General features: G+C 59.0%; 1 protein-coding gene and 2 long non-coding RNA genes across 5 annotated transcripts; 2 read left to right on the forward strand and 1 right to left on the reverse strand.

Annotated features, from left to right (window-relative positions):
• Positions 1-647: 647 nt before the first annotated feature.
• On the reverse strand, positions 648-27,507 carry UPB1 (beta-ureidopropionase 1). 2 transcript variants are annotated; one of them, XM_070475674.1, is made up of 10 exons: positions 27,332-27,500; positions 21,433-21,604; positions 20,160-20,247; positions 15,657-15,751; positions 11,401-11,562; positions 9,571-9,740; positions 5,240-5,321; positions 4,079-4,121; positions 2,649-2,803; positions 648-1,061 (listed from the first exon to the last, which is right to left on the reverse strand). In XM_070475674.1, the coding sequence occupies exons 1-10, from the start codon at positions 27,433-27,435 to the stop codon at positions 978-980; spliced, it is 1,155 nt and encodes a 384-aa protein (XP_070331775.1). In that variant the 5' UTR covers positions 27,436-27,500; the 3' UTR covers positions 648-977. The 2 variants fall into 2 exon arrangements, with proteins under 2 accessions (XP_070331775.1, XP_070331774.1); XM_070475673.1 differs by lacking the exons at positions 648-1,061; positions 2,649-2,803 and adding an exon at positions 3,021-3,376 and having other exon boundaries at positions 27,332-27,507.
• On the forward strand, positions 1,057-3,142 carry LOC139037850 (uncharacterized). Its single transcript, XR_011490794.1, has 2 exons — positions 1,057-1,342; positions 1,685-3,142. It is a non-coding gene; the product is annotated as an uncharacterized lncRNA (long non-coding RNA).
• Positions 21,540-23,440, forward strand: LOC139037849 (uncharacterized). Of its 2 annotated transcripts, none has more exons than XR_011490791.1 (3): positions 21,540-21,629; positions 22,502-22,627; positions 23,017-23,440. It is a non-coding gene; the product is annotated as an uncharacterized lncRNA (long non-coding RNA). The 2 variants fall into 2 exon arrangements; XR_011490793.1 differs by having other exon boundaries at positions 21,546-21,629; positions 22,248-22,627.
• Positions 27,508-27,696: the final 189 nt, after the last annotated feature.

The following is a 27,696-nucleotide window of genomic DNA, read 5'->3' on the forward strand; positions in this document are numbered from 1 at the left end:
TCCCTCCTCGTCCGGGATTCCCAGCTCTCCTCTCAGGGCCTTCAGCCAGATTAAATCAGGGCTACCCAGATTATCTAGGATAATCTCACTTGCTTGGTTAACTGCCTACAGGCTTAAATCACATTGGCTAAATTTTTTCACAGATTAGCGTCTGATTGGGTAAATGGAGACAGCAGCCCGGCCAAGGTGGCGGCCTCCAATGACTGTCTCCATCCGCAGACGTGGATCTGGAGGGAAGGCTCTCTCGCGGCAGAGCATGGGCTTCGGCGTTCGTGGCTCCCAGGCCCCGGAGCACGGGCTCAGCCGTTGTGGCCCGCAGGCTTCTTCCTCCACGGCGTGTGGGGTCTTCCTGGTTCAGGGGTGGAACCCACCTCTGCATTAGCAGGTGGATTCTTTACTACTGAGCCACCGGGGAAGCCCCTCACTTCTTTTTAAAGATACTTATTTGTCTGTGCTGGGTTTTCCAGAGAGATCTTCCATCTTTGTTGTAGCACGCGCAATGTTTAGGGGCAGCATATGGGATCTTAGTTCCCGGAGCAGAGGTTGGACCCACCCCCCACCCCCACATCGGAAGCGTGGAGTCTTAGCCACTGGACCACCGGGCAAGTCCCCCATCTGTCTCGCTTCAAACCAGCCTGCACACGCAGTGCCTGGGATGATCTTTTAATTGAATTTCTATAATCCACCCAACAAAGTCTAACCACCTCAAAGTGACAAAGTGAACAATTCAGTGGATGTGTTACAGTGCTGTGCAACCCTCACCTCCACCCAGTCCCCAAACATTTTCATCCCCGGAGAAGGAAAGCTGGTGCTCGTGTGCCAGCCCGCCTCACCTGCCCAACCTCCCCGGCCGCCCGGGGCACTTTTAAAACCAGCCTGGACAGCAGCGCCATCGGGGAGTCAGCAGGGAGAAGCCGGGCGCGGCAGAGCCTGGCGCCCTGGCCGACCTGCTGCGGGCGGGGGCCGAGGGCCGGCGGCTACTCTTTCACAATCTTGGGGGTGTAGTCGGGTTTGACAGCTTCCGCAAGTTCCCGAGCGTACATCTCGTATCTGCCGGTCATCTGAAAGCGAAACACCAGGGACTAGAGTGGTTCCCGTTTCATTCTAAACGCCCTCATTCGCGCACTTCCACCTGCTGCCACTAGAGGGAAGCTGTGGGACAGAAATGCGACCGGAAGACGGGCTGGAGGCCAGGACCGTCTCAGGCTTGGGTTCGGAGACGCCACCCCTCGGGTGACCCTTCGACACCGATCCCGGGGCGATGGCGAAGATCACTGAGGCCGACGTGACTCACGCCCCCAGCCCCTCCTGCTGGAGCACCTCTGTGATCTTCCACCAGAAGGTGTGGCGGGCTCCCAGGCAGGGGGTAGGAGGGCCGTCCTGCCCCCCTGCGCCACCCCCCGGACCCGAGAGGGGCTTGACCGGTCACCGGCAGGAGTGGGCCCCCGGGATGCACACCCTGGCGGCCTGGCTCCGGGGGGCCATCCACTGCACGCGGCGTCTCATCCTGGACGCGGGAGAGACTGGGGAGAGGCTGGGGGCGGGGCCGGAAAACCCACCCAGGGCGCTCAGACCCTGTCATTCGGTCATTCGCACCGCCCCCCACCCCACCGCCCCCTCCCTCCCAAAGCTCTGACAGGAGCTGATGCCCATCATCACAGCCTCGGATGGCTTCCGCTTTCAGAAAGTTACTAATGAGAAGTCATTCGGATTACTGGCTCTGACTTCCCATTGGTGCGGAATCCTGCATTAATCTACGCTTCCCAGGAGGACAGAGACAGGAGACCTTCACGTGGGCAGCGCCCTATCGCTCAGAGGAGGATCTGAGACTCAGGGAATGTGCCCAAGGACCCATGCTCACAGAAACAGGACTCTCCTTGGGCCTGGAGCCCACGTCTGGCTGGCCCCTGGCACTCCCCGCCCAGGAGTGCTGGGCAGTCATCCCATCGTGACAGTGTGATGTTTATTTGTGTGTATGATCGGCTGAGAAGTGGGTGCGGAGTTGGTGGAAACAACCTGGGAGGCTAACTTGGCAACACTCCCTCTGTGTGCCTGATGCGCTGTACTCCGGGGTGGGGGGTCCCAGGCCGCAAGCACCCTGTTCTAGGAGGCGGGCGCTTACAATGCTTGGAGACCCACCACCTTCCCTACAGGCTGTCAGGTCCCCAAGGCCTCGTTTTACAAGCGGGTGCATAAGGCAGGGAGCTGAAGTGGCTCGCAAGGCAGCGGCACCGCCAAGGCCAGAGGCCTATTTCTCTCCTCGACCCACTTCCCTCCATTGCCCGGGCCCAGACTTGGGGCCTGGCCACGGGCAGAGCCAGACACACACATTCATCTTGTGGTAAGTGCAAGTGCCTGGGAAGGAAAAGAGGATTAGCGAGGCCAAGCCACTCTGTTCTCTGGACAAATGAAATTGAGATGAATCTGCTCGAAGGCGCCCAGAATCTAATAAATCAGGTGAGTGGAGAATTTATTGAGGCCTGCTGCCCCGGGCAGTGTTTGACCCCAAGGTTCCCTCCCAGGCCCCGGCCTTCTGCGAAGCCCAGGGAGGGAGCCACGCGGCTGGCCCCCAGGCCACCCGGAGTGGCGCAGTCCCAGTGCTGGGAGCAGGCCAGGCCGCATGGAGTAGCGGGAGCCTGGAGACCCACCTTGAAGCCCCAGATGTCGTTCACCTGCCGGCAGAGGTTGAGGTCCAGCTCGGCGACCAGAACCCCGTCCCGGGTGCGGGAGAGCCCAGGGGTGCGACTGCCATCCGGGGCCGCCACGTAGCTCGAGCCGTAAAAGTAGCCGAAGTCCCGGTGAGCTGAGGGGCAGCGACCGCAAAGCCCGTGAGCGCATGCAGACGCTGGTGGTCTCTGCACCGGGGGACACCCAGGACGAGGGTCCCCACACCCTCTCCAGCAGCTGCTGCGGCCCCGAGGACCTGCCTCCCTCGTCAGGCCTGGACGCCCGGCCACCAGCTGCAAGTCGCCCTCAACGCCCTCACCTCTGCCCCAGGAACCTTTCTATTATTTTTAATTAATTTATTTCTAGGTATTTGGCTGCACTGGGTCTTGGGTGCTGCACACGGGATCTGTTAGCTGCGGCATGCGGGATCTTTAAAACTGAAACTAAAATGCTGTTTTATTGCTATACATACATATATGTATAGTTTGTTTGCTTGTTTTCTTTTTTAGTTGCGGCATGCCAGATCCAGTTCCCTGACCAGGGCTTGAACCCAGATGCCCCGCACCGGGAGTGCGGAGTCTCGGCCCCTGGACCACCAGGGGAGTCCCGACCCTGGGAACCGTCCTATAGGCCTCCCTGGCAGAGGTGTTGGTCCCCAGCTCCAGCATCGGCCACCGAGGCCCAAGGGAGTCATGTGGCCCCCGGTGAGCTCGGCCCTCCCAGCCATGTCGCCCTCCCCCACTCCGGGCCTCGGGCCCCTCACCAGTAAAGCGGGGTGCTGGCTGCCCCGAAGGTGTGCAGGGAGCATGTGGGCACCGCCCGGGGCCAGCAGAACCCCGGTCCTGTGACTGGGAGCCCCGTGGGGCCAGAGGCTCCAGTCTCCCAGGCCTTGAGTGGGGGGATCTGAGCCCTTTCAGGAAATACTGCTGTAGAAGGCACACCTGCTCAGCCCCCTCTGCTTCCCAGACACCTCCTTGCAGATGGGGGTGGCCCCCTCCCACATTCCAGGCCAAAAAGGAGGGGCCGGGCGTGGCGGATTCCGGCTCTGCCCACAGAGCCAAACGAGCTGTGGGTTCTAGGAACCCAGGGCAGCCATGCTGGGCTCTGGGGGCACTTGGACAGCTAGGGGGTGAGGGGTGTGGTCTGCAGGATGGAATATGCACCCGTTTCAGGGAGCTCACAGACGGTTCCCCCACGGCTTGGCCCATCTCCACCCCAGTCCCTACTCCATCCTCATCTGGGGTGCCAGGGGATCGCAGCCCCAGGGTCCATACGAGGCAGGCAGGGGGGCAGGTGTGCAGACGGTCTGTGGGGTGGGTCCTGCTTGGAGAGAGCAGATGGAGAAGGGACAGCCAGGTTCTCCTCCACCCCCCACCCCAAATCAGCCCCACGGAAGGTCACCTGGACATACCTTTCTTGCCATCCCCAGAGGTGAACTCGTTTGGGAAGTGCTCCTGGGAAATAAAACCAAGGTAAGACACACTTGGCGCTAGGAGTGAAGAACCCTCCTGCCAACGCCGGAAGACGTTAAGAGATGCAGGCTCGATCCCTGGGTCGGAAAGATCCCCTGGAGGAGGAAATGGCACCCCACTCCAGTGTTCTTGCCTGGAGAATCCCATGGACAGAGGAGCCTGGTGGGCTACAGTCCATGGGTCACAGAGACGTGACAGAAACGACTTGGCATGCACGCACAAGACACACCTCTAGGGGGTGTTGGCAGGACACTCATCAGAGCTGGCCTGGGGCGAGAGACTTAGGACAGAGCTACAGCGACGTGGACCGGCCTGATGGAACTGGCCACCTTGAGTCCCAGCCCCCCCAGCCAGCCGGACATCTGACCAGCCCCGGGGAAAGACCTGGCTTTTGCTTTCAGGAGCTTATCGTCTGCTGTGAGAAGAGCAGCCAATGGCTGTGAGAAGCCATTGCTGAGACTGGTTCCCCGGGGCATGGAGGGCATCTAGGACTTCACAATGCCTAGCCTGCAGGCAGCGCAGGCAGCGGGGAGTACCCCTTCTCGATACCTTCCCCAAGACGGTGTGTCCAGCCGGGAGAGGGTGCCACCGCACGCGGGCTGGTTAAAACACCAAGTTTCTTTCCTGTAGACCCACTTAGGGTTATCTCAGGCTGATCAGATGCTCTGATTAGAGTCTGACATTTGATTAGCAAGAATGCGGAAGAGGATTTGTTACGTAATAAATACCGGGTGTTTGTAGTCAAATCTTTCGGTGCCTGAGGTCAAGGTTGGGGGGAGGACGACGGGCAGAAAGCAGGTACTGGGTGGGGGTCATGGGCTGAGAGCCTTCTAAAATGGTTTCAGCTGCAGACAAGACAGGGCTTGGGCAGGGCTAGCTTTCACGACAGGCCCAGCCAGGCTCCCCCTGCCGGGACCCTGGGACTTGGGTCGTGTGTGCCCAGAGGAGCTGCGACCCCGGGGTCCCCACCACGGCCACCGCAACTGCTGCTCCTTCCGCCTGGCTTTTTCTGGGGCCGCGGCTGGGCCTGCTGGTGGCCGGGCAGGTCTCCTGTCCTCACCCCTCTGTCCCCTCCCCGGAGGCCGGGCTCGGGGGCTCACCTGGCCCACGCGGTTGATGGCGCAGGTGAAGCAGTGGTTGGCGATGGCTGCATTCCTGGCCTCGAGGGGCCACAGGGACTCGCTGTGAGACAGGAAGGAGGGAACAAGCTTGCCGCGCGCCCAGCCTTTGACTCAGCGGACGCTCGGCCCTGAGCTGCGGCCGGGGTGCCATTCTTGCCACAAGGCTCACGGCGCCCGTGGGTGACCCCACACCCACCACCAACAGGCCAGCTCGTCCCCGGCTCGGGCCGAAGCAGCCATGTGGAGGGTGCCCGACGCTCCAGGGGCAGGGGGTCAGAGCCTCGCCCTGGGCCTCCCCAGGCAGCGCAGTGGATAAGACTCCGCTCTCCCACTGCGGAGTGCAGGCGTTCGATCCCCGGTCGGAGAACTAAGATCCCGCAGGCCATGCGGTGCGGTCAAAAAAAAATCCTTGCCCTAAGTTTCCTTTTCTGAGGCTTCCCCAGAGCAAGGATGTGCAGACAAGCATGGGCTCACGGCTTCTGGAAACATCCGTCCCCTTCTCCGGCAACTGAAGCGGCTGGCGGGGTGCCACCCGGCGGGACCCCCTTCACTGCTGCTTCTGCCTCATTCCCTCCCCCCGGGGTGGGGTCAGGAACCCACCTCCCCCAGGCTAGTAAGCGTCAGAAGGGGGCTGGGGGCCTGGGGGCCCTGACCCCTACCCTTGTGATGCAAATGCTGTCTGACTGCGATTCCATGGACGGCAGTCCCCCAGCCTCTTCTGTCCATGGGATTTCCCAGGCAAGTACTGGGGTGGGTTGCCACTTCCTCCTCCAGGGGAATTTTCCAGACCCGGTGGGGGGGTCGAACCCTCGGCTGGCGGGTTCTTTACCACTGGAGCTAGCAGGGCGCCCTGTCATGCCGCCTTGCAGAGCCGCCTGTCTCTACAGGGGAGGATTTCAGGCCCAGCGAACAGTAAGCCTGAGAGGAATTCAGGCTGAAGGCGGCATCACCTCCCCTGAGCTGACGACCCCCCCCATTTCCCACTTCTGAATCCCGAGCCTCGAGGCAGAGCCCGGCCCCGGTTCTCCTACAGCCCAGGACGGGGACATCCCCACGTGCGCTCAGCTGAGCTCCCCGGGTCCAGCGCCTGCGGGGGTGGGGGGACTCAGTGGGAAACTGTGCTCTGGCAGACACTTGTCCGTCTGCAGCCCACCAGCCAAAATGTGCCACGGAATTCAGCAGGCCTGCTGGTCACTGACGGTCTGAGGAACAGCGCCGTCGGGGTTCTGGATGCAGAGCTGCGATCCCACTCAGAAACACGGGGTGCCTGGGAGCGGAGGGCCCCGGAGCCTTCCTGTCAGCGTGCACCTGGCTGAAACCAGGGAGTAGGTGGAGGGGTGGGTGGGTGCTTGTCACAAGCCTAATTCTCAGCAGCATTCACAAGTCTGGAGTGGGGGAGAAAAATCCCAGCCTTGACGGAGGGACTCATTTTCCTGCTTTTTTTCTCCACCCAGCTGCTCAGCTGAGCTGACAAAACTTTCAAGAAAGGATTTTTACAGAAACACGCCCGTCACTGACATTTTCGGGAATTAAATAGACAGGTGTGGAGCGGGCGCCGCGCAACAGGCCTCTTGTGGTTCTCCAGGGAGGGTGAGGGGGCCAGGACCCAAGCCCCAGCCGGCAGGACGCCGAGGCTCTCAGACGAGGCCACAGGTTCCTGAGAGCCAGGCCGGGCTGGGCGGGCGGGGAGCACCGGCCCCTGAAATGAGCCACAGTGGGGCAGGGGCAGGGTGGCCCGAGAGGGTGGGAGGGCGGGAGTCTCTGCCCACTCGGGCTGCAGGGCGACTCGGCTCATCAGACCGCACTGTGCCTGTACTGGGTGCTCGGAGCTGGGGGACCCTGCGTGCGGACACCCTGCCCACTCCCGGGATGCGCTCACGTTTGCACGCATGCGGGTGTGTGTGGGGGGTGGAGGGGTACTGATCCAGGAGGCGGGGGATGTCAGAGAAGGGGATGGGTGCTTCTAGAAGCTGCAAGCTGAGGTTGCCGGGCCTCCTGCTTATAAACCCTCAGCGACGGTTCCACTAATAACCCTCCAGGATTTTAAGAAACTCACCCTGCGTCCCACCGTCCTAGTGAACCGCCTGTTACACCGCCTTCCACTCTACGGCCATCCTCGGCAAGGAGGCTCCTGGCAGGGTTCTGACCCCAGCCTGGAAACGTCCTTTCTGCTCACAGGCGGGGGTCACGGAGCTGCGTTAGCCCCGGGACGGGTGGGCCATAGCCGCTGGGGGAGAGGAGCTGGCCCTGACCACTCTCTCCCTTCCAGCTTTCCCGTTGTCCATCGCAGGACCCTGAGCAACGTCAGGCAGGAAGCCTTCCTCTGGTCTCACCGACGTGCCCTCAAGCTAAGGTTTTCAGACTGAAATTATCTGGTCAAGGGTGTAAGGGCTTCCGTGATGGCTCAGCGGGAAGGAATCTGCCTGCAATGCAGGAGATACAGGAGACACGGATCCCGTGGAAGGTCCCCTGGAGGAGGAAATGGCAACCCACTCCAGTCTTCTTGACTGGAGAATCCCAGGGATAGAGGAGCCTGGTGGGCTACCATCCATGGGGTCACGGAGAGTCGGACCCGGCTGAGCGACGGAGCACACAGCGGGTGAACACTGTGGGAGCCCCCCAGACACGGGGCTCCTGAAAGACCCATCAGCGTTTCAGCCGCCAGCAGAAACGCATCCTCCTTGGAGGGTACGAGGGGTGGGGCCACTGCTGTCCAAGGAAGGAAGATGGACAACTTTTAATAAGCCGAGGACACGAGCCATCACGTGTGTATCACGTTGAGCGGCTTCTGTTTGCTTAATTGGGGCTGATGAAAGCCCAGAGGGGCTCGGCTGGAGAGGTGACATCTGAGTCCAGGCTACAGCTGTGTCCCTCCCAGCCTGCGAGCGGCTGTGCTCGGGGCGGGGGGCGGGGGGGAGGTGGGCACTGGCTTCAGGGACCCCTCTGGGAGCTGCAGCTCGCTGGGTGTGTAACACGTGGCCGGCAGGGAGGCTGCTCCAGGGTGTGGCCCCGGGGCGTCTGTCCAGGCTTGCTGGCTGGACGACCAGGAACCACTCTTCCAGGAGACCCCAGACGTGACTGTCTCCTTGTGCCCGATAGCACTCCCCCAGACAGACAGGATGGGCCCGTTCTGAAAGCGACTGGCCGTGCAGATCAGCGTGCTGAGGGAGGGGGCCCCACGTTCAGCAGCAAGCTCGAGGTGAAGTGACAGCCACGTCCCCACATTTAGAAGACACTTAACGGAAATTTCGGAAATCTCGTGGCAAGCGAGGGCGAGAGTGACGGGGTGGGCCCCCAGGGGACTGCAGGCTGCCCAGCAGAACTGCCCCCCTCCAGTGGGGGCGGGGACTCCCCTCCCTGCCCCGCCCCCCAGGGACACAGCAGACCCCGGAAGGCTCTGGGGGAAGTGAGCTGGGGAGAGAGGCATTCGATGAGCCCTCCTGCTCCTTGATGAGGCAATGCTGGAAACCACCCGTTGCTGGGGAGGGAGAAGCTCTAAAGGGCACTGGTGCTGGTCCTGGCAGCCCCGCTGCAACCCCGCGAGCGCCCCGGGGGGCCCTGGAGCCCGCCCCCCTCCCTCCCCAGCCCTGGGACAGCCGCTCTGTCTGCTCAGGGATAAGGCTGACACCACGTGGCTGGGTAAACACAGGTGGCAGAGCCCCTTGACCCCTCTCAGCTCGGACCTCTCGTCCGCTCCTCTCACCGGGAGTCTGCAGACAGGAAGCCAAGGACCCCTCCATCGTCACCCCCCCAGGCGGGACGCCCAGGTGGGACAGGAGGGGAGCCAAAGCTGCTCAGGTAACCCCTGATGCTCCGGGCCCTTAGACGGGGAGCTTTCCCAAATCCTGCCAGTGGTCCCTGCCTGAGGCCTCGCCACAGCCAAGGACAGGATTTCGCAGCACGGCCCTGATCTTCAGGATGGTGTGTCCAAGTCTGGGCGACCCCCAGGGACTGCAGCCCGCCAGCCTCCTCTGACTGTGGGGATTCTCCAGGCAAGAATACTGGAGTGGGTTCCCCTGCCCTCCTCCAGGGGGGTGCTCTTCCCGACCCCAGGATCAAACCCGCATCTCCTGCGTCTCCTGCATCAGCAGGTGGGTTCGTGACCATGTAACCCAACTGGGGAAACCCCTCAGCTCTTCAAGGCGGGGGACTGTAACGGACGCTTAAGTTGGCGGACCCCACCACTCCCTGTCCCGGGGCTCAGGGGCGGTGCACATCCCGGCGGTCCCCTGCCTCTGTTCACCCAACCCGCCTCCGTGCCCCGAAACCCGGCCCCCAGACCCCCGCCGAGCCCCCTTGGGCCCAGGGACCTGAGCGCTCCGATGGTGGCGGAGGGGTTGAAGATGATCTCAGCGCCGTTGAGGCTGTACATCAGCCAGTTGAGGGGGTGGTGCCGCCCGTAGCAGATATTAACGGCGATCCGCCCGAACTGCGTTTGGAACACGGGGTGGCCCAGGTTTCCCTCCATGTAGTATGTGGACTGGAAGACAGAGGGCCAGGGACGGACGCTCTGAGCCGCCACGCTTCCTTCTGCTTAGGCTTGACCGAGAAATGAAGCATCACCCGTCCTCCCGAAGGGACTGGTATGCCTCTAAACTCCGAAATTTCAGACCACTTAAAATAAACTAAAAATTAAAAAAAGACCCAAACCTGAAAACCCAGACACAGCATGAACAAGCTTACCTGAGGGGAAATCACCGCGGCTTGAGCGCTTGCCCACAGGCCTGTGGTGATACGTTAGAAAGTCCCCAGAGCTACTTCCCAAGGGGTGTCAAGGACAAACTGGGGTGAGGTTTCATCCCAGCACCACTAGAGGCCAAGGCCTGTGGTCACTGCTAACACGAGTTGGTCAGCGTCCTCACCAGCCATCTGTCCCTGGCCCCGGCTGGGGGGGACACGCCATCACGTGTGAGCTGACCGGCCAACAAAGGCCAATCTGAGACTGGACGTCCCCCACGGCCGGCAGGCGGGACACAGTCCTGCCGACTCCGCCAGCCCCCTCAGGGTGCCGGCCAGGGTCCCACACAGGTCCGCTTCTGCCTCCTCCCGTTAACTTCAAAATTCGCCCGAGCTGGGCAGCAGCCAGGATGCAAGCCCAGCGTGGACACGCAAGCAGATCCTGGTGCGCGGAGACAAGCCCGCGCTCTCTGAGGGCAGCTCCAGACTCAGCCCAGAGTGAACAGGCTGGGGGCGCGGTGTCCTGCCCCCACCTCCAGCGGTCCCTGAGGAACGCTGGGTGCTTCTTTCTCCTCGGGGGTCCTCGGCCAGCTATGCATACCCCTGCATATCTGCCTGACTGGCCTGGGAGCAGCTGGGACCCGCACAGCTGGGGAGGGCGGAGGGTGTCACATCCTGACCAGCTGTACTCACTGCAGATCCAGTTCAGACCTCGGATCTCAGGTGTTAGGTGGGGTCCATTTCCCGCCAGCAAACGTCCACCTCCCTCCACCCATGATGGGCGTTAACCGATTAAGACAGCTAACCACTCAGGCCCTGAGTACGGGCCGAAGCCCCAGCCTACACACCTGTGCACACACGTGCGCCCCTCATGGTAACCTGACACTCGGACGTCGCTGACTCAGACCCCACGGGAGCCACAGACAAGGACACCCCCCCAACCCCTGAGCAAGGCCTAAGGCCTTGACGGACGAGGAGCTCAGGGCCTGCAGGGCCCCAGCGATCACTTCAGGCTTGTGCACTATCGCTTCTGGTTTTACCTTACGTGCAACTTTTTCTTTTTCCTCTTTCTTTTTTAAATTATGGAAGTGTGATAACACACTGACAGGAGACTTGGAATATAGAGGACAAAGTTACATACAGTTCCCCTACATATTACGATTATTATTTTTTTTAAAGCAAACTAAAATTTTTAGCTGGAGTTTCAATATCAAACTCTCAAAAAACTGAACAGAATGAACATCCAGAAAAGCAGAAGGTCATAGTAGACCTGAAAACATGCTCCTTACTTTCAAGAAGAATTCCAGGAGGCCAAATCAGGTTATATTTTTAAAAATATTAACACATACAAGAACATAGCCCTCTGTGCTAAAGGCGCGTGGGGACTTGCCCGGGACTCCCACCGTATCCCAGTTGCCCGCGTGGCGGCCAGGCTGCTCATGGGCCCAGGCGGGGCAGCTCACCTCGTTGAAGTCGCCCACTCTGGGGATGTGGTTCTTCCTCGTCTTGCCCAGGACCGCTCCGGAGCTGGAGATGACCACAGCCGTGTTCCACAAGACATCCCCGTGGGCCGAGTCTCGCTCCAGGATGGGGGACACCACCACCATGCCATGCTTCCTCGCCAGCTGGAAAAACAGACGAGGCATCACCCTCCTTTCAAATTGTGCCTCGGACATCTTTATAGAAGGATTCGAGGGTCCTCCTAGATAATGTCTGGGTTCCGAGCTCTCCCTACGCTTGTCCTTTTAAAGACCAAATGCCAGCGCTGTTCTGATGCCCAAGCTTAGCTACATAGAACTGGCATCGTCCTCGGGCACTCCTGGTGGGCGTGGGAGGATGGCGCAGCTGCCGTGGAGAACAGTAGGGCCACGCCTCCAAAATTAAACCCCGAACGACCACATGACCCCCTAACTCCACTTCTGGATCTCCCCAAAGGCCTGAAATGCATCCTTTTTCTCTCTCCGCTACAAGTGAGAAGAACAGCTGTTTCTTCATTCCCTTCACCATTTACTATGTGCCACGTTACAAGCAGTGGGTCACAGCTTAGCAACTGAACAACAACGACATCTGTGCCAACAGGTGAAAGACTTTCTCTACTCTTTTTTAGATTTTTTTTTCAGATGGCACGATTCAATGCCATTAGTTTGCATTGCTTGAATATGACATGTTCGTATAATCTTTTTCTCCCAGACATGCTGTAATTCCATCTTTGATTTCTCCTTGATCCAAGATCTAAGAGACAGAGTTTCAGTCTCCCAGTGGCTGCCTTTTTGCATTGCCCTGTGGTGTTGTGGTTTATGCTTGGACGGGTAGTTGCTGGTTGTATGTAATATTTGCCTGGGATCAGCTGGCCTGCAGAATATGAGCTCCCCGAGCAGGGGATAAGCCCTGCCCCTGGCAGGGGGAGTGCAGAGTCTTGACCCCTGGACCGTCATGGAAGTCCCACTCTCCCGATTCCTAGGCATTATACATTTAAACAGTTCTAGTCAGAATCAAATCACTTGACATTTCCATGAGCCGAGGGTCATATCAGCAGTGTGTGGGTTATATCAGGATTTCTGAAACACTCAACATAGCCCTGGGGACCTGCCTAGGGTGGCTAAGGCTGATTTCCTAATTCTAAAGGGTGCAGAGAGCAAAGTCTTATGTTTTCCAACCCTGTGACCCCTCGACAAAGATCACAGACCCTGCAGTACAAATAAATAAAAGCAAGCCTTCACGCCACTTCCCACAGACCTTCAGACCCAGAGGCAATAATGAGACAAAATGAAAAAAGCAGATAAGGTGCGTTGACAAGGGTGTGGGGAAACAGGAACCTTCATAAAACGCCGGCAGGAATATAAATGATGTTGGGCTCCTCACGGAGGCAAACACAGCCACCACAGGGCTGGCAACTGAGTTGGAGCATGTGAGTGCACACGCGTGTTCCCGGCAGCGCTGTTCACGACGGCCAAGGGTGAGCAACCCAATGGCCCAGAGAGCCTGGCATACACGCGCAACCCACTCCAGCATGCTTGCCTGGACAGTCCCATGGAGCCTGGTAGGTCCGTGGGGTCACAAAGAGTTGGACACAACTGAGTGCACACATACATGCGGTGGAGTATTTTGTCATTTTGTTCAGCTGGTCAGTCGTGTCTGACTCTTTGTGACCCCATGGACTGTAGCCTACTAGACTCCCCTGTCCTTCACCATCTCCCGGAACTTGCTCAAACCCATGTCCGTCAAGTCCGTGATGCCATCCAACCATCTCATCTTCTGCCGCCCCCTTCTCTTCCTGCCTTCAGTCTTCCCCAGCATCAGGGTCTTTTCTGATGAGTCGGCTCTTTGCATCAGGTCGACAGGGTATTGGAGCTTCAGCATCAGTCCTCACGATGAATATTCGGGGTTGATTCCCTTTAGGATGGACTGAATGGGGTGTTATCCAGCCTTAAGAAGGCAGGCAGTCCTGGCCCATGGATGAAGTGGCTGTGGTCTCTGATGTGGATGAAACTGAGGACATTACGCCAAGTGAAACCAGCCAGGTGCCAAAGGACCCACACTGCAGACGTGCACTCTGGTGGGGCATCTAAAGTAGGCGAATCACAGAGACCACGTGGGACGTCAGGTACCCGCAGCTGGAGGCGGAGGGAAGTTAATACGTGGCTGGAGGGTTTCAGATCTACAAGACGACAGGTTCTGGAGGCCTGTCCCGTAACGCTGTGAAGGTGCTCACCACGACTGACCTGTACGCTTAAAAGTGCCTAAGATGCTAAGTGACGTGTTTTCTACCACAGCGTGTGTACGTGTATGTGCTCGGTCACGCCACACTCTTTGTGACTGCATGGACTGTAGCCCAACAGGCTCCTCTGTCCCTGAAAGCACCCAGGCAAGAATACTGGAGTGGGTTGCCATTTCCTCCTCCAGGGGATCTTCCCAACCCAGGGGTCCAACCCTCGTCTCCTGCATTGGCAGGCAGACTCACCACCAAGCCACCTGGGAAGCCCTTTTAGCACAATAAAAAAAGAAAACAAGGGATTTCTCCGGCGGTACAGTGGTTAAGACTGCGCTTCCACTGCAGGGGCACAGGTTCAACCTCTGGTTGAGGAACTAAGATTCCACATGCCTCTTGGCGCAGCCAAAAAAAAAAAAGAGGAAAAAAAATCATCATATGTCTCATCTACCCAAAAAAACCCCCAGAAACCCAGAACCCAACCAAACGTAACTCTTGGACACCAGATTCCTTTCGTCTCAAGTAAGAACTACAGGATCTGGGGACCAAGACGAGCAGCCCCAGCCGGTCTTCTGTCCTCAGCTCCTACCGGCCCATCGCTACCCCCGACCTCAGTGACAGGACAGAGAGATGGCACGGCAGGATGATGCCGGGAGCCACACGAGGGCCCTCGATGCAGTCACGGGTCCCCTGGACCAGCGAGTTCCCATCCTCCTCCTGTCCCTTCTTCCTCCTGTCCTGGTTCAGGTTCGCTGTCTGTGATCACTTCCTGCCCCGTCCTCTTCCTCTTTTTGTCCAAGGCACAGAACCCCCCACCTAGTGGTTGGGAGATGTCCCCCTCCAGCCTGAGAAGAGGGCTGTTTGGAATCACGGCTCCGTATTGACAGGATCACTATGATCACAGCACTGCTTCAAAAGCCCCGAAGTTTCCGCAGGAATGAAGGGAGTTTTCCGAGGTGAGAACAAGCATAAGCCACCGTGTGGGACGTCAAGGGGGTTTTTGGGGTGACTGCTCCACGGAGCATAAAGTCCATTGTTTCAAAGGGCGCCATTCCGTGGTTTTCAGTACACTCAGAGTTGTGCAACCAATACCACAACCTAACTTTAGAAATTTTTTAACACCCCAAGAGGAAACCCCAGCCCTGTGAGCATCCCTGCTCATCCCTTCTCCCTGTTTAGCCCCAGGCAGCCATGGACCTGTTTTCCGCCCCGACACAGCTGCCCTTCCTGGACAATGCACATAAACAGGATTGTGGAACACACATTATGAGGCTTAAATAAAGACAAATGAGGCCCAGTTTCTACACCGAGACGGGCCACGGAGAGAAGCTTCCATAACTCAAGTGAACAGCAAGCGGAGGAGCAGGGCTCTGGCCAGGGAGGCGGCCTTGACCCTGGTCCCCAGCTGCCAGGGCCGTCCCTCACTGGCTGCAGACCCTGCTCTGGGGGGGGGGTCACCCCCAGGCCCCCTCTGTGGGCTGCAGCTCCCTCACTTAAAAAGCCATGAAGGGGAACTTCTCTGGGGGTCCAATGGGGAAGAACTGGCCTGCCAAGGTGGGGGACACAGGATTGATCCCTGATCGGGGAAGATCCCACCTGCTGCGGAGCAACCAAACCTGCGCACCCCAAAGACCGAGGCCGCACTCCAGACAATAGTCGGAACCGCCACCGCGGAAGCCGGCACGCCTGGAGCCCGGGGGGCCCAACTCGAGAGGAGCCCCCACTCGCCTCAACGCAGCAACGGAGGCCTAGCACAGCCATGAATAACACTAATTAATTAATGTCATTTTTGAAAAAGCCACGAAGGGCCCTTCTGGCTCTGAAACTGATTTTTTTTTTTTTAAAGGGCAATAAATAGCCTTATCTACTATTATCTGGCAAAACCAGAGCCAGCGGGCACACTTTCCATGGGGAAGGCCCACCCCGGCCTCCGCGGCCACGCTCTGACCCGCACGCGTCCGGCTGCCCCCAGGGGCTGGCTTGCCGGCTGAAGGCCGGTTAGCGTCCTACCTCCTGACAGAACTTGGTGGTGGGCCCGTCCTCCACTGACTCGGCAAATTCCGTCCACGGAAGCTTCTCTCTCGTACAGAAAGCAAAGGGCATCGCTGTGGAGAGGAGAAAGCTCAGAGTCACATCCAAGCGCGGGGCCTCCAAGGGGGCCCCTCGGCCCAGTGGGGGGCGTCTGCCTTCTGAGGCCCACCCCCCGCTGTGGACGACAGGCGGACCCTCCGCTTTTCCGGCTTCTGGGGGTGAGGCCACCCATCCCGCCTACTGTTTTAGACACACCTGCAGCAGAAATCTAAACAAACGCTTGCACACTCAGGCTCACAGTGGCCGAAAGATGGAAACGACCCAAGCGTCCATCAGTGGGTGAAGGGTTTGATGGTGGTCCCCCCGTTCGATGGAATACCATCCTGTAGTCGCTCAGTCGCGTCCGACTCTCTGCGACCCCGTGGACTGTAGCCCGCCAGCCTCCTCTGTCCATGGGATTCTCCTGGCCAAGAATACTGCGATGGGTGGCCATTTCCTTCTCCAGGGGATCTTCCTGACCCAGGGGTCGAACGCACGTATCCTGCATTGGCAGGTGGATTCTTTATGGCTGAGCCACCTTATTCAGCCTTAAAGAGGCAGGAAATTCTGACACTTGCTCCAACACCGGTGAACGCTGAAGACACTGTGTGCAGTGAAGTGAGGCAGGCAGAGCAGGACAAGCACTGTGTGCCTTACTGGGCTCCATGTACATGGGGTGCCCGGGACAGGCGGGTTCAGAGGCACGAGTGGAAAGACAGCTGCCGGGGCTGGGGGAGCGGAGAACGCGGGGCTACTGTTCAAGGGGCTGGAGCACCAGTGTGGGCAGGTGAGGAAGAGCCACACGTGGAAGGTGGCGATGGTGACGCGACAACGAGCACGCGCTGAGTACTACAGAACTGAGCCCGCAAAAACACGGTTACAATGGTAACTTGGCTACGTCGATGCTGCCGCGGTTTCCGCCACACGCACAGGGTTCCCTGATGGCTCAGCGATAAAGAATCCGCCTGCCGCGGCAGGAGACTCGGGCTCGATTCCTGGGTTGGGAAGATCCCCTTGGAGAAGGAAGTGGCAACCCACTCCAGTGTTCTTGCCTGGAGAATTCCACGGACAGAGGAGCCTGGCGGACTCCAGTCCATGGGGTCGCAGAGTCAGACACGATTTAGCGACTAAACCGTACGTGAAACAATTCTGTAGAAGGTACAACCAGAAACAGGTCCTGAGCTGCTGACCGACCTGCAGGTTGGCATGAGCACGGCTGAGGCTCCTTGGAGACAGTGTCCGAGGGTCCCTGAGGATGGCGCCGGGACCCTCCCACGTCAATAGGAACGCTCCTTCTCCCGGGGGCCGAGGCCTCTTCAGGAACGAGGAGAGCCGTTCGTGTAATGACCCCAGCAGAAGTCTGGGACAGGCTGGATGGGCTGAGTGCTCCCCGGGGATAAAGGCATGATTTCTGCCCTCTCTGGATAGACGACGCCCCACCATCCGGGGCTAACTCAACAGGAAGCTTCATAACTCGCTGCTGTTTTTGTGCTTAAAAAAAAGAGCAGGGACATACACGTGCGGTAACAATTCACAGAATGCCAGGGCACCAGATTCTCGATGGAGGTTCCCTCTGTGGGGGTGGAGGGGGCTGACACGGGGCAGGCACCAGGGAGGCACGCACTCCGGCCGAGCATGCTCCGCTGCCTCGGGCACACACTTCCACATCCGCCGGTCTGATGGCTTTCTCCTGCCTCCCCAGCGAGCTGGAGCCCCCAGCCGCGTGCGTGGTCACTGGCTGTTCTGGATTCATCCTCCAGGTGATTTCCTCCGTATCCTTTGCCCGCTTCCTGCCGAACTGTGAAGTCTTTTCCTTCGTGACTTGGAACACTGAATTCCTTCTTCGGACCAATTCCGTGCAGAGCTGGCCCTCCGTACCTGTGGGTTTCCCCCACCCCCCACCCCGACTGAGGGTGGAAAATGTTTGGGAAAAAAAAATTCCACAACGTTCCGAAAAAGCAGAACTTGAGGTTGCCACCCAGAGGCAACTATTTACTTGGCATTTACACGGTGTTAATGCCGCTGGACGTCTCTGAAACCAACTGGCCTGCAGGGAAGGTCTGTGGGAAAGCTGTGGGATGTGGCCAAGGAGGACTTTAACTGGTTGAAGCACGGGGCGTGTGTGGCCTCTTTGGGGGTGATCACTGTCGTCAACTGGCGACCACAAACTGGCACCTGCCATGGGGGCTCGCCATCTGCCTCTGCAAGGAGCAGATGACTGTGCCGTGGCAGCTGCTGACCCCCAAACCCCCTGCGGGAGTTCATTGTTGAGAGCAGAAACGAGGCACTCTGCCCTGGGAAAACCGGCAGGACAGGTCTTCAGTTAGGTATTCTCAGAGGCTGATGTTACGAGCCCAGCTCCTGTATGCCCTCATGTCTAGAAAACCACGAAAATCCTTCATGGTGACCACTGTTCCCCCTGAACAGAAGCTCCACGAGACCAGCAGGAACTTTCTACCAAGGAAACATGCCTGCTTGCATGCACTCCCCCGTGACCAACAGCACATACAGACTGACCTTCCTCCGCCCCCTGCGGAGCTGTCTGAGGGGTTGTCTGCTGGGCTGCGGCCCTCATACTGCCCCCAATAAAACTTCACTCTCACGCGGTGCATTTTTGTTTTAAGTCATCACAGCCTTTCCCAAACCCGGGCTGTGTGCCCAGCACGATGCCAGGCCTGGTGAGAGGCAGGCTGTCCCGACACCCCTGCGAAGCGAGTGTGACCCCTCATCCCACAGAGCAGGAAGGGAGGCACCAGGCTCCCCAGTCCCTTCCAGTCCCTGGCAGCCTGGGGCGACGGTGGTACCGCCACCACCTCGGCCGCCCGGGACGTGGCCCACAGAGGCAGCAAAGTGGGCAGCGGGCTCTGCCAGCAGCAGCCCCGGGGGCCTCGGCAGCAGGCTCAAGACTCCCCAGGCTCCCTGGGTGAAGACGGAGGAGCTATTTTAAGGAACAAAGAAAGATCCTTAACGGCCGCTCACTCCCAGCCTTCAGAGCGTTAGGAGACTCAAGGGCCCCAAGAGGATAGAACCTCCCTTTCCAATTTCATTTCAGGTTGCTAAGCTCTCCACATTTCTCCATTTCCATTTTAATGGTTTCTTTTCCTGTTTTCACAACCCCTGTAGTGTAAACAAACTTTCAAAAGCAGCATGGGGAAGGCAGGCTGGGGAAGACTGGCTGCAAAGTTCTAACCACATTTTCCTAGTCAGAGAGAAAGGGGGTCCCCCATTCACTGAACCAGCATTCCCCGAGGCAGGCTCTGGACTTAGACCCCGCCCTGCCCTCAGCAGATGCCAGCCGAGATGGGGAGCTCAACGGGAACTTGCTGGGGTGCTCAGTTCTGTGAAGGGGAGTCCCCAGGGCCCCACAAAGGAGGGGGTGTCCACATTAAGCCTTGATGGATGAGTGGGAGTTTTCCAAGACAGAGAAGTTGGTTAAACCATCCAGTAAATATTTTTAGCATCTGTCATGTACCAAGGATTATTCAAACCACTAAAGATAAAATGGGGGTAGGAGAAAGAATAAACGGAATGTGATCCATCCAAACGATGGAATATTACGCAGCCGTGAAAAGGAAGGACAGTCTGACACTTGAAACAACACAGATGGACCTTGGAAACAAGATGTTCAGTGAGACAAGCCAGACACCAAAGGTCAAACACTGCGGATTCCACCGACATGAGGCCCCGGGAGCAGTCAAGTCATAGAAGCAGAAGGCAGAACAGAGAGTTTCAGGGATGGGAGAGTTACTGATGAGTTAGTGCAGAGTTTTGGCTGGAGATGACAAAAAGTCTGGGTCGAGATGGTGATGACAGTTAAAACAACTTTGCGACTGTATTTAACATCACTTAACTATACATTAACCGATAGTAGCAATGTGCGTGTTTTACAATCAACATTTTTTGAATGTTAAAAAATATGGAGGGGGGTGGGGACTGGGATGGGAAAAATCACCACCACCCAGGCACTGACCACATGGAGTTTACAGTCTGACGGAAGAGGCAGACACACCAAAGTGTCACCCGAGAGTGGGCACACACGTGGCCGGAAATGTGAAGAACGGGATGACCTGCTGGGCACGGGTGGCAGAGGGGAAGCACGCCTCTGCTCTCTGCCGGGTGTGTGTCTGTGTGTTTCTGCTCAGTCGCTCAGTCATGTCCGACTCCTCGCGACCCCATGGACTGGAGCCCGCCAGGCTCCTCTGTGCAGGGTTTCTCCCGGCGGGATGCTTTGGGAGAAAGAATTAAAAGGCTCAGAGGAGAGACTGAGGTTCGTGAGAAGGAGGAGGGGGTGCTGGGGTTGCTCGTGCTGCTGACAAAGAACCTCTCGACGGACGAGAAGTGAAAGGAGATTTTTAAGAAATCACGTGGCAGATGCTCTCGGTGACGTGGAGACAAGACTGTGGTTTTGCAAGCAGCAGAGCAAGTGTCGGAAGAGGGACTTACTCCACGCCTCCTGGAAGCAGATGATGTTGACTCCACACATGGCAGCCACCTCCACGACGGCCTCCATGCGTCTGTGCAGGGCGGTGACCTGGCAAGTCCAACAGTGAGGATGAGAGCCCATCAGGTTCTGCTGGCTGAGGCCAACTTCAGCGCTCATCCCCCACCAGGCCCACCGCAGGAAGAGGCGCGGGGCGGTGGGTTCCAGGATGTGGGACAGCCCTCCGGCCCGAAGCGTGGAGGTGCAGAGGCCCTGGGGTCCCCCGGGCGCTGGACGCCGCCTTGCTGAGCCTGAGTTTCCCCTGTCTGGAGACTGGGGAGAAGGCTGCCCGCCTTGTGGCGCTGCTGAGACGTGAGCTGCTTACTGAGAGAGGGGCCCACCACACACCAGAGCCCTCCCCGGGTCACCTGCCCCCTCGCCCCCTAGCCCTGGGACCCCAGTCACCCAGGACACTTTGCGCCCGCAGCTATGGGGATGCCCGGTCCTGCCAGGTCTGTCCCTGTGTATCCCTGATCTTCCAAGGACGCCCAGCTGCGCCCTCTACCAGAACGTGCTCCCTCCCCGACCTGCCCTGCCCTGCGGGTGTTCTCACGAGTCCCCCACGGCGGGGCCAAGAATCGGGGTACCTGGGGTGCCCCCGGCCTAGTGCACCCCGACAGTGGCACCACTCCTCACCGGGCTTTCCTGTCCCATGACCCCACGAGCTCCTTGGGAGCGGCATCCTCAAATTCTCCGTGCCCCGAGCCCGCCGTCTGCCTCCCAGGAGATGTTTAGAAGTGTTTTTGTTCAGAGACAGAGCAGCGGAACCCGAAGGGGCCAGGCTGAAACCCAGAGACACCGGGTCTCCCCCCACAGGGCCCCGCAGATGCTGCGCTGGGAGCGCGTTTCTAGGTGCTGGGGAGGTAAGGGCCGCATCCCGGCCCCCCATGACCTCCTGACTGGCCAAGGAGACAGATTGGCAACCCGATGGAGGCTGGGGCGGGCGACTCCCGCACCGAGGAGCCAGGCAGAGGCACACGGGCTGGACAGACATGTGTGCTGGCCGGAGCCCAGGAGGCAGGGTTCCAACGGACAGCACGGGAGCCAAAGGGGCGGCCTCCTCCCCGGCAACTTGAGCTCCATCCCAGGAGAGGGAGGCGGAGGAAGGGGTAGGGGCCCCGGAAGAGAAAGAGGAGAGACACGGCTGGAAGGCCGGGGGGGGACACACCAAGGCAGAGCAGATAGCCGACCAGCCAGGGACCGGGGTCGAGGCTCTGAGGTCGGGAGAGGCCTGACCTGCTTCACCACGGCGGTGTCCGCGGGGAGCGGGGTTCTGTTCTGAACGAGCCCCACACGCACGGTCCGCGGCCTCCTCTGCTGCTCCGCGGCGGCCTCGAATGCATAGCCCTGCAGCTCGAAGTCCCCTCGGGAGGCGGCCTCGAGAGCCGCGCTGGGCAGGTCAAGCTTCCTAGACGCAGGAAGGCAGAGGGCAGGTGAGCTGAGCGGGTCCGCGGCACGTGACGACACTCGCAGTCACTCCTCCAGCCAAGCAGGGGTGCGTGCAGGCGTCCTGGCAGGAAGGTGCAGGAGCTGGCCAGGGCCGCGGCCACGTGTGGGAAGCTGGGGCGGGACTGCAGGACGGGGGAACCACCCCCACCCCCGGGGCCCGGCGGGCGGAGAACGGGCTTCACCCCGATTCTGGAGCCGGGAGGCAGAGTGGTTGGGCCCCACAGAGGAGGGCAGGGGACAGGGCCGCAGGGAACCCGGCCAAGAGGCTGACGTTCGAGCTGCTGAAATCGGCAGTGGCGGGGATTAAAGTCTCAGCACAGGCGAGAGGGGACGCAGTCCCCCAAACGTCTGCGGACTGGAGTCAGAGGGCTCTGTGAGCTGGCGGTGGGAGGGGGGGGTCACAGCAGGTTGCAAGGAGACAGGCGAGCAGGAGGCCAGGATTGATAGCAGGACGGAGGGTCATGAGTATCTGAGGACCCCTGTCCTGCCGGGACCGCCAGCAGAGAGGGCAGCTCCTGGCCCAGTGCCAGATGGGCGAGGTGGGGCCCAGGTGTCCAGACCAAAGGTTGAAGGGCTCATCCCGGTGTGTGGTTTATTAACAGAGGCAAGTGGATTATTGATAAAACCTCCCACCAAAGTGACCATAGGCCGAATGGCAAACACTGATGCCTGTTATGCCCCCACCCGGGGGTGGAACCTGCAGGCGAGGGCCCAGGAAGAGCCGACCATCTAGGGGGTGAGAGGGTTACGAAATACCCCGAGAATGCCTCAGAAACTCACCTGACAGCCATTATCTAATAATACTCCTCTCCTCCTTTGAATCCCTTTCTTAACGACGTTTCTTTCAAAATCACAGCCCTGTCAGCCCGACCCCCTGCCACGCGCTTTCCCCGTGACGGCTCCCTGACAGCTCGGAGCTGGGTTCCGCCCCTGACAATCAGCCTGCTTTTCAAACTCGTCAGGGCTCCGTGTGCTCCAGCAGGTTAGAAATAGCTGCAGAACCCACACCTTGCCTCCCGTTGCCGTGGGGGCCTCAGACGGCCCCCCGCCCCCCCAGGAGAAGTCACCGCTGAGGCCGGGGGGTGGGGGCCAGTCGGGCGGGTGGCCCGTCCTCAGGCAGGAGGAAGACGTCAGCTGGGAAAGCTCACCGGAGGTCCGCAAGCCCCCAGCTGTAGGCTGGTCCTTGCAGCCTCTGGCCAGCCCGCCCCACCCCAGCTCCCTGGGGACACCCGGCCCCGATGCCACCACCTGAAGGCTTTCCCTGCCCTCCTGTTATCCTGGCCTGCCGTCACCCCGCCCCGCCCCACTTCTTCCTGGAGAACCCACCTGGCCCTCAAGCTGCACCCCCTAACCGTGTCCTGTGTCTACCAGGGGCTCGGCTCACGGAGGCGGTGGGGCGCCAGACAGCCACGTGGACGGAGCCCAGCCAACAGGCCAGGACCTCACACGTGGGCTCTCTGCTGGCCCTCCCTTGGCACCTGCAGCGGGCTCTCTGCCCCTCACCCTGGTAACTAAGGCCCCCACCCTGAGGGCCTCACTTACGATTCCAGGAAGGAAAGCCCATCACTTCCTGTCCTGGCCCCACACACCCCTTTCCAGTGGGGTCAGGCAGGCCTTGCCCAAGGGAGCCCAGTCCCTGCTTCCTTGGCAACCTCTGGTTTCTGGAACTTCTCCTTCCCCTCTAATGGATCCGCATTTTAAATAATTAAACTAAAGCTTTGTTACAAAAGAAACACAGGCTCATGGGGAGGAAAAAAAAAAAATCAAATGGTGGAGAATGTCAAGTGAGTTCCCCTCCCTCCCAGAACCTAGAGACAGCCCCCTCAGCAACGTCTCCCGTTTCCTTCCAACATTTGCCTGTTTGTGTGTGTGTCACACACAAAGGTGTCCTTCTGTATGTCCCGCTCTCCTGTCTGCACGCCTTTTTCACTTAACACACGGTGGACGCCACTCCCTGTCTCCTGCGGACCGACCACAGTTCACCATGACAACTGTTTGAGTCTCTCCTCTCTTGTTTAGGAAGCACCAGCCTTCTGACTGCTAAAGCCATGTGGACCCGAGGTCCCCATCCTTCCAGACCCCCCTGAGGCGCCTGACAGTCTGTCCCCACTCTGATCTGCCTCCCTGATACTGGCCCTCGGGTCCTGCAACCTCACAACCTTACCTCTGGACTCTCCTACGAAACCTCCGCTTCCTCTGTCCCTTAGACTTCTCCTCTGCACCCACCCCTTCACCTGCAATGACCATCTCTAGGACAACCCCAAGCCAGGCCTCCCCCAACCCTGACACCCCCTCTCTAGGGTCTCTGTAATGGACCGCGGGCTGACCTGTGCGCCCCTTCCCCCAGAAAAGATACGCCCAGCGTCCTAACAGCCAGAACCCGTGACTGGGAACTTTTTTGGGGAAAAAGGGTCTTTGCAGACGTCGTTAAGGATCTCAGGATAAGATCAGCTGGTGTTACCTGGGGGGCCCTAAAGGCCAGTGGTGGGCTTTAAAAGGGAGGCCGAGAGGAGAGACACTGGGAGAAAAGAGACTGCAAAGACAGAGGCAGAGGCTGGCGTGAAACCGCCACGGGCCAAGGAACACCAGCAGCCGCCAGAAACCAGAAAAGGCACAGGAGGACGCTGCCCTGAACCAACCGGGACCGTGCCCCTGCCAATACCCTGACTTTTGTACTTCTGGTCTTCAGAACCGTGAGGACACATTTCCTTGGTTGAAGCCACGCGGCGTAAGGCCATTTGTCACAGCACCCCCACCGCGCTGGCCTGCCCCCCAGCTGCAGCTCATCAGGTGAACCCACACGGGCCACCTGAGGGCCCAAGCCCCCTCTGCCAGGCTGGCCGTCGGCACCGCCTGTTGAGACTTCTGGAACCCTCCCTCCTCTCTGCCCGCAGGCACTCTGCCCGCTCTAGGCCTCCCCATCATCCACCTGCCCTTTGCAAGTGCTCTGAAGGCTCCCAGCACCATCAGGACAATCCCTCCTCCTCTGCAGAGGAGGGGCCCCCAGGATCCACCCCGACTACTCCTGCTCCTCTCCTGGGAAAGCCCCCGCAGTATTCTACTCCCACAGCCCCCAAACGGGCATGTCCCCTGCTGTCTGAGCCTCGGCCTGGAGCGCCTGAGCCCCGTCCTGTCTCCGGACCGACCCCCTAGTCTCTTTCAGGATGCAGCTGAAGCCTGGCACCCCAGGTGCCTTCCCCACTTGCCCCAACCCCGTCCATATAAACCCCTCAGCTCTCCCTGCATACTTTCCTGCAGTGCAAGACAACCATCCAAAGACAGAAAGGCCCTCGAGGGCAGGAACTGTGGCCAACTCACCCTAGTACCTCTAATGCCTGAGACAAACATAAACACTCAATAAACGTTTGTTGAATGAATAAATGCTTCTTGATTCTGGCTGTCTTAAACTGTGCCTTGATGTTCTTTGGGGATTTTATCTGTTTGGCACAAGCAAAGGCCCATTAGCTCACTCACTTAGTAAACACTGGCTAAGCGTCACCTTTGTCTTGGGGGCAGCGAGCACTCATGGGAGAAGTCGGTCTTGCGTGGAGTGAAGGAGGAGTCCAGGGGAGGATTCCATCAGGCCTCCACAGAGGCAGCCATACCCAAGTCAGGCCATGAGAAAAGAAGACTTTTTTTTAATATATTTTTTTAATGTGGATCAATTTTTAAAAGTCTTTATGGAATTTGTTACAATATTGCTTCTGTTTTGTGTTTTGGTTTTTCGGCCACTAGGCAAGTGGGATCTTGGGGTCTCCCTAGTGGCTCAGGCTGTAAATAATCCACCCGCAATGCAGGAGACCCAGCTTGGATCCCTGGGTTGGGAAGATCCCCCAGAGAAGGGAATGGCTACCCACTCCAGTATTTTTGCCTGGAGAATTCCATGGACAGAGTTTACAGTCCATGGGGTCACGAAGACTCAGGCACGACTGAGTGACTGACCCTTTGACTTTTTGTGCAGGATCTGAGGTCCCCAGCCAGAAACTGACCCGAACACCCCACACCGGAAGGTGGATTCTTAACCACGGGGCCTCCAGGAGAGTTCCATGAACAGACGAACTTTTAAATGAGTAATTTTCTATCTTCACTTCGCAAACTGTTCATAGCCAAACCCCACCCAATCACAAGTACAAATGCTTAAAACCCCAGAGTGAAGCTTGGAAGGGTTTAGCACAGGGTGGAACAGAACTGAGAAGAGGGAAAAGTAGAAAGAATGGAAAAGGGGAACCACTGACCCAGTTACCGTGAGCCGAGCCCCAGGAAGAGGCCTGGTGGTCACTGGTAAATGGAATCTGGCTTCCACTCCAATCCTTCCCTGCTCTGGAGAGACCCAAATGTGCACACTGAGTCCTTCTTGCAAGGCGGTCCTTTGCCCTGAGCCCTGCAATGGGTCCTGGCCTGTCACCGATGTGGGCACTTACTTCTCTTTTCCCAGCACTCTCCCTGACACCCACAAGCTCTGTCTTTTCCTGGGGGAACTTGCCTGCCTCACCTTTTAAACACTCCCTGCTTCAGGACACCTTCCTTAGGAGCCCCAGTTCTCAGAGGCTTCCCCCATTATGAGCCTTCACAGGTCCCATGGAAGGCGGCAATCCAGCATCAGCCCACTGGAGGGGCCCAGGGCCGGCGGTCCCAGGCACCCCTCTTTGGGTGTGAAGAGCCCTTCTGGACACGGTTCTGTACCATGCTCGCCCCGAAAAGCAGCGGCTCTTCCTTCACCATCCACTAGCTGTGAACACACCTGGGGCTCTGAGGTCCGGTCCCCACCCCTGCCAGAACGCCACATGGGCTGGTGACTGGGATCCTCTGATCCAATTAACCCCCTCCAGTTTCAGGGGAGCTGACCAGGTGCCTCAAGGTCACTGCCACAAGGTCAGGGAGTGTGTGGCGTGGCTGGATCGGGGGAGCCCACAAACAGGCCAGAAAGTGGAAGGATGTCTGGGCAGGAGTCGCGTATGGTCAGAGTTTGGATTTCATTCTAAGGGCCGTGACAATCCCTTGTAGAGTTTTAAGCAGGATATGATTTACATCTTCTGGTTGCTTTGAGAAAAGTGGACTGAAGAGAAACAGGAGCAGAAGGGCAAGTGTCTTCCAGCCCTGTGCTCCCGGCGTCCAGGAGTGCACTGCCCTTGGAAAGTCCTAGCGATGCACACAGCAGGCTGGGAGTGGAAAACATTTGCTCGGAGCATGGGAGCTAACTCCTGGGACCTGCCATTGGGAAAGGTCCCTTTGCTCACCAGATTCAGAGGCCTCTCCGTCCCAGGACCCGCCAGAGGCCGGTCACTGCGGGAAGGAGGAGCTGGGGGCAGGACCTCCAGTGGGCCTGATCAGGGCTCTGGCTGGAGGTACAGACCTAGACAGCCAGCCAGAGGACAGGCCTGGCGCTGGGGAAGAAGCGGATCACTGAAAGCTGGAGAGAAAGCTGGGTGGTCACAGCGAAAGCACAAAAGAGTAAAACTGTCCTTTCCCTCCAGGCTTGTAAGGGTCACGCTGGGTTGTGCTCCTGAGGTCCCATCTGTAGAACTCAGGGTCTCAGCTCGCCAATCCCGGATTCACCACCGCCCCTGCAGAACCCTTCAGAGCCTGAAGCCCCATGTCTGGTCCCCCAGACCCACACCTGCTGGCCCCACGGGGCCCCCGGCCCCCACCCCAAGCTCCCTGCCTGGCCAGTCTGGGCTCCACGCACCTGGTCTCTTTGCCATAGAGAACGCGTTTGACCTCCTGCAGTTCTGCGAGTGGCAGATGTTTTTCCAAGCACCGCTCCAGCGACTCAAACCCGGACCCGGCCATGGCAGAAGTCCACACGTTTGTCCAGACCTAGACTGCCTGCTGCCCTTTGCCCCCGGGAAAAGGAGGGGGAGGAGGCAGCGGCCAGGCTCGCGCAAGCGCCCTGCCCTCTACCCCGGCGCCGTCCGCCCGCGGAGGACTCCTGTGGCACCCCGCTCCCGCGCCTCACGCCCCTGCTGGGCGCAGCCAATCAGCGCCTAGGGCGTCGCTCGTGGCACCGCCCCTCGCCCGTCACGCCTCCGTTGGCACGTGCCGGCCACGCAC

Source organism: Odocoileus virginianus, chromosome 12 (assembly GCF_023699985.2).
Source record: "Odocoileus virginianus isolate 20LAN1187 ecotype Illinois chromosome 12, Ovbor_1.2, whole genome shotgun sequence".
NCBI classification, from domain to species: domain Eukaryota; kingdom Metazoa; phylum Chordata; class Mammalia; order Artiodactyla; family Cervidae; genus Odocoileus; species Odocoileus virginianus.

What these genes read in the sequence shown, in the direction of transcription:
- UPB1 (XM_070475673.1), bottom strand. Translation starts at nt 27,435, where the DNA reads ATGGCCGGGTCCGGGTTTGAGTCGCTGGAGCGGTGCTTGGAAAAACAT. An exon ending in CTGCTTCCAGGAGGCGTGGA is followed by an intron (nt 15,752 to 20,159) that starts GTAAGTCCCTCT and finishes TCCTCTCCACAG; the next exon opens with CGATGCCCTTTGCTTTCTGT. An exon ending in CCACCAAGTTCTGTCAGGAG is followed by an intron (nt 11,563 to 15,656) that starts GTAGGACGCTAA and finishes CTGTTTTTCCAG; the next exon opens with CTGGCGAGGAAGCATGGCAT.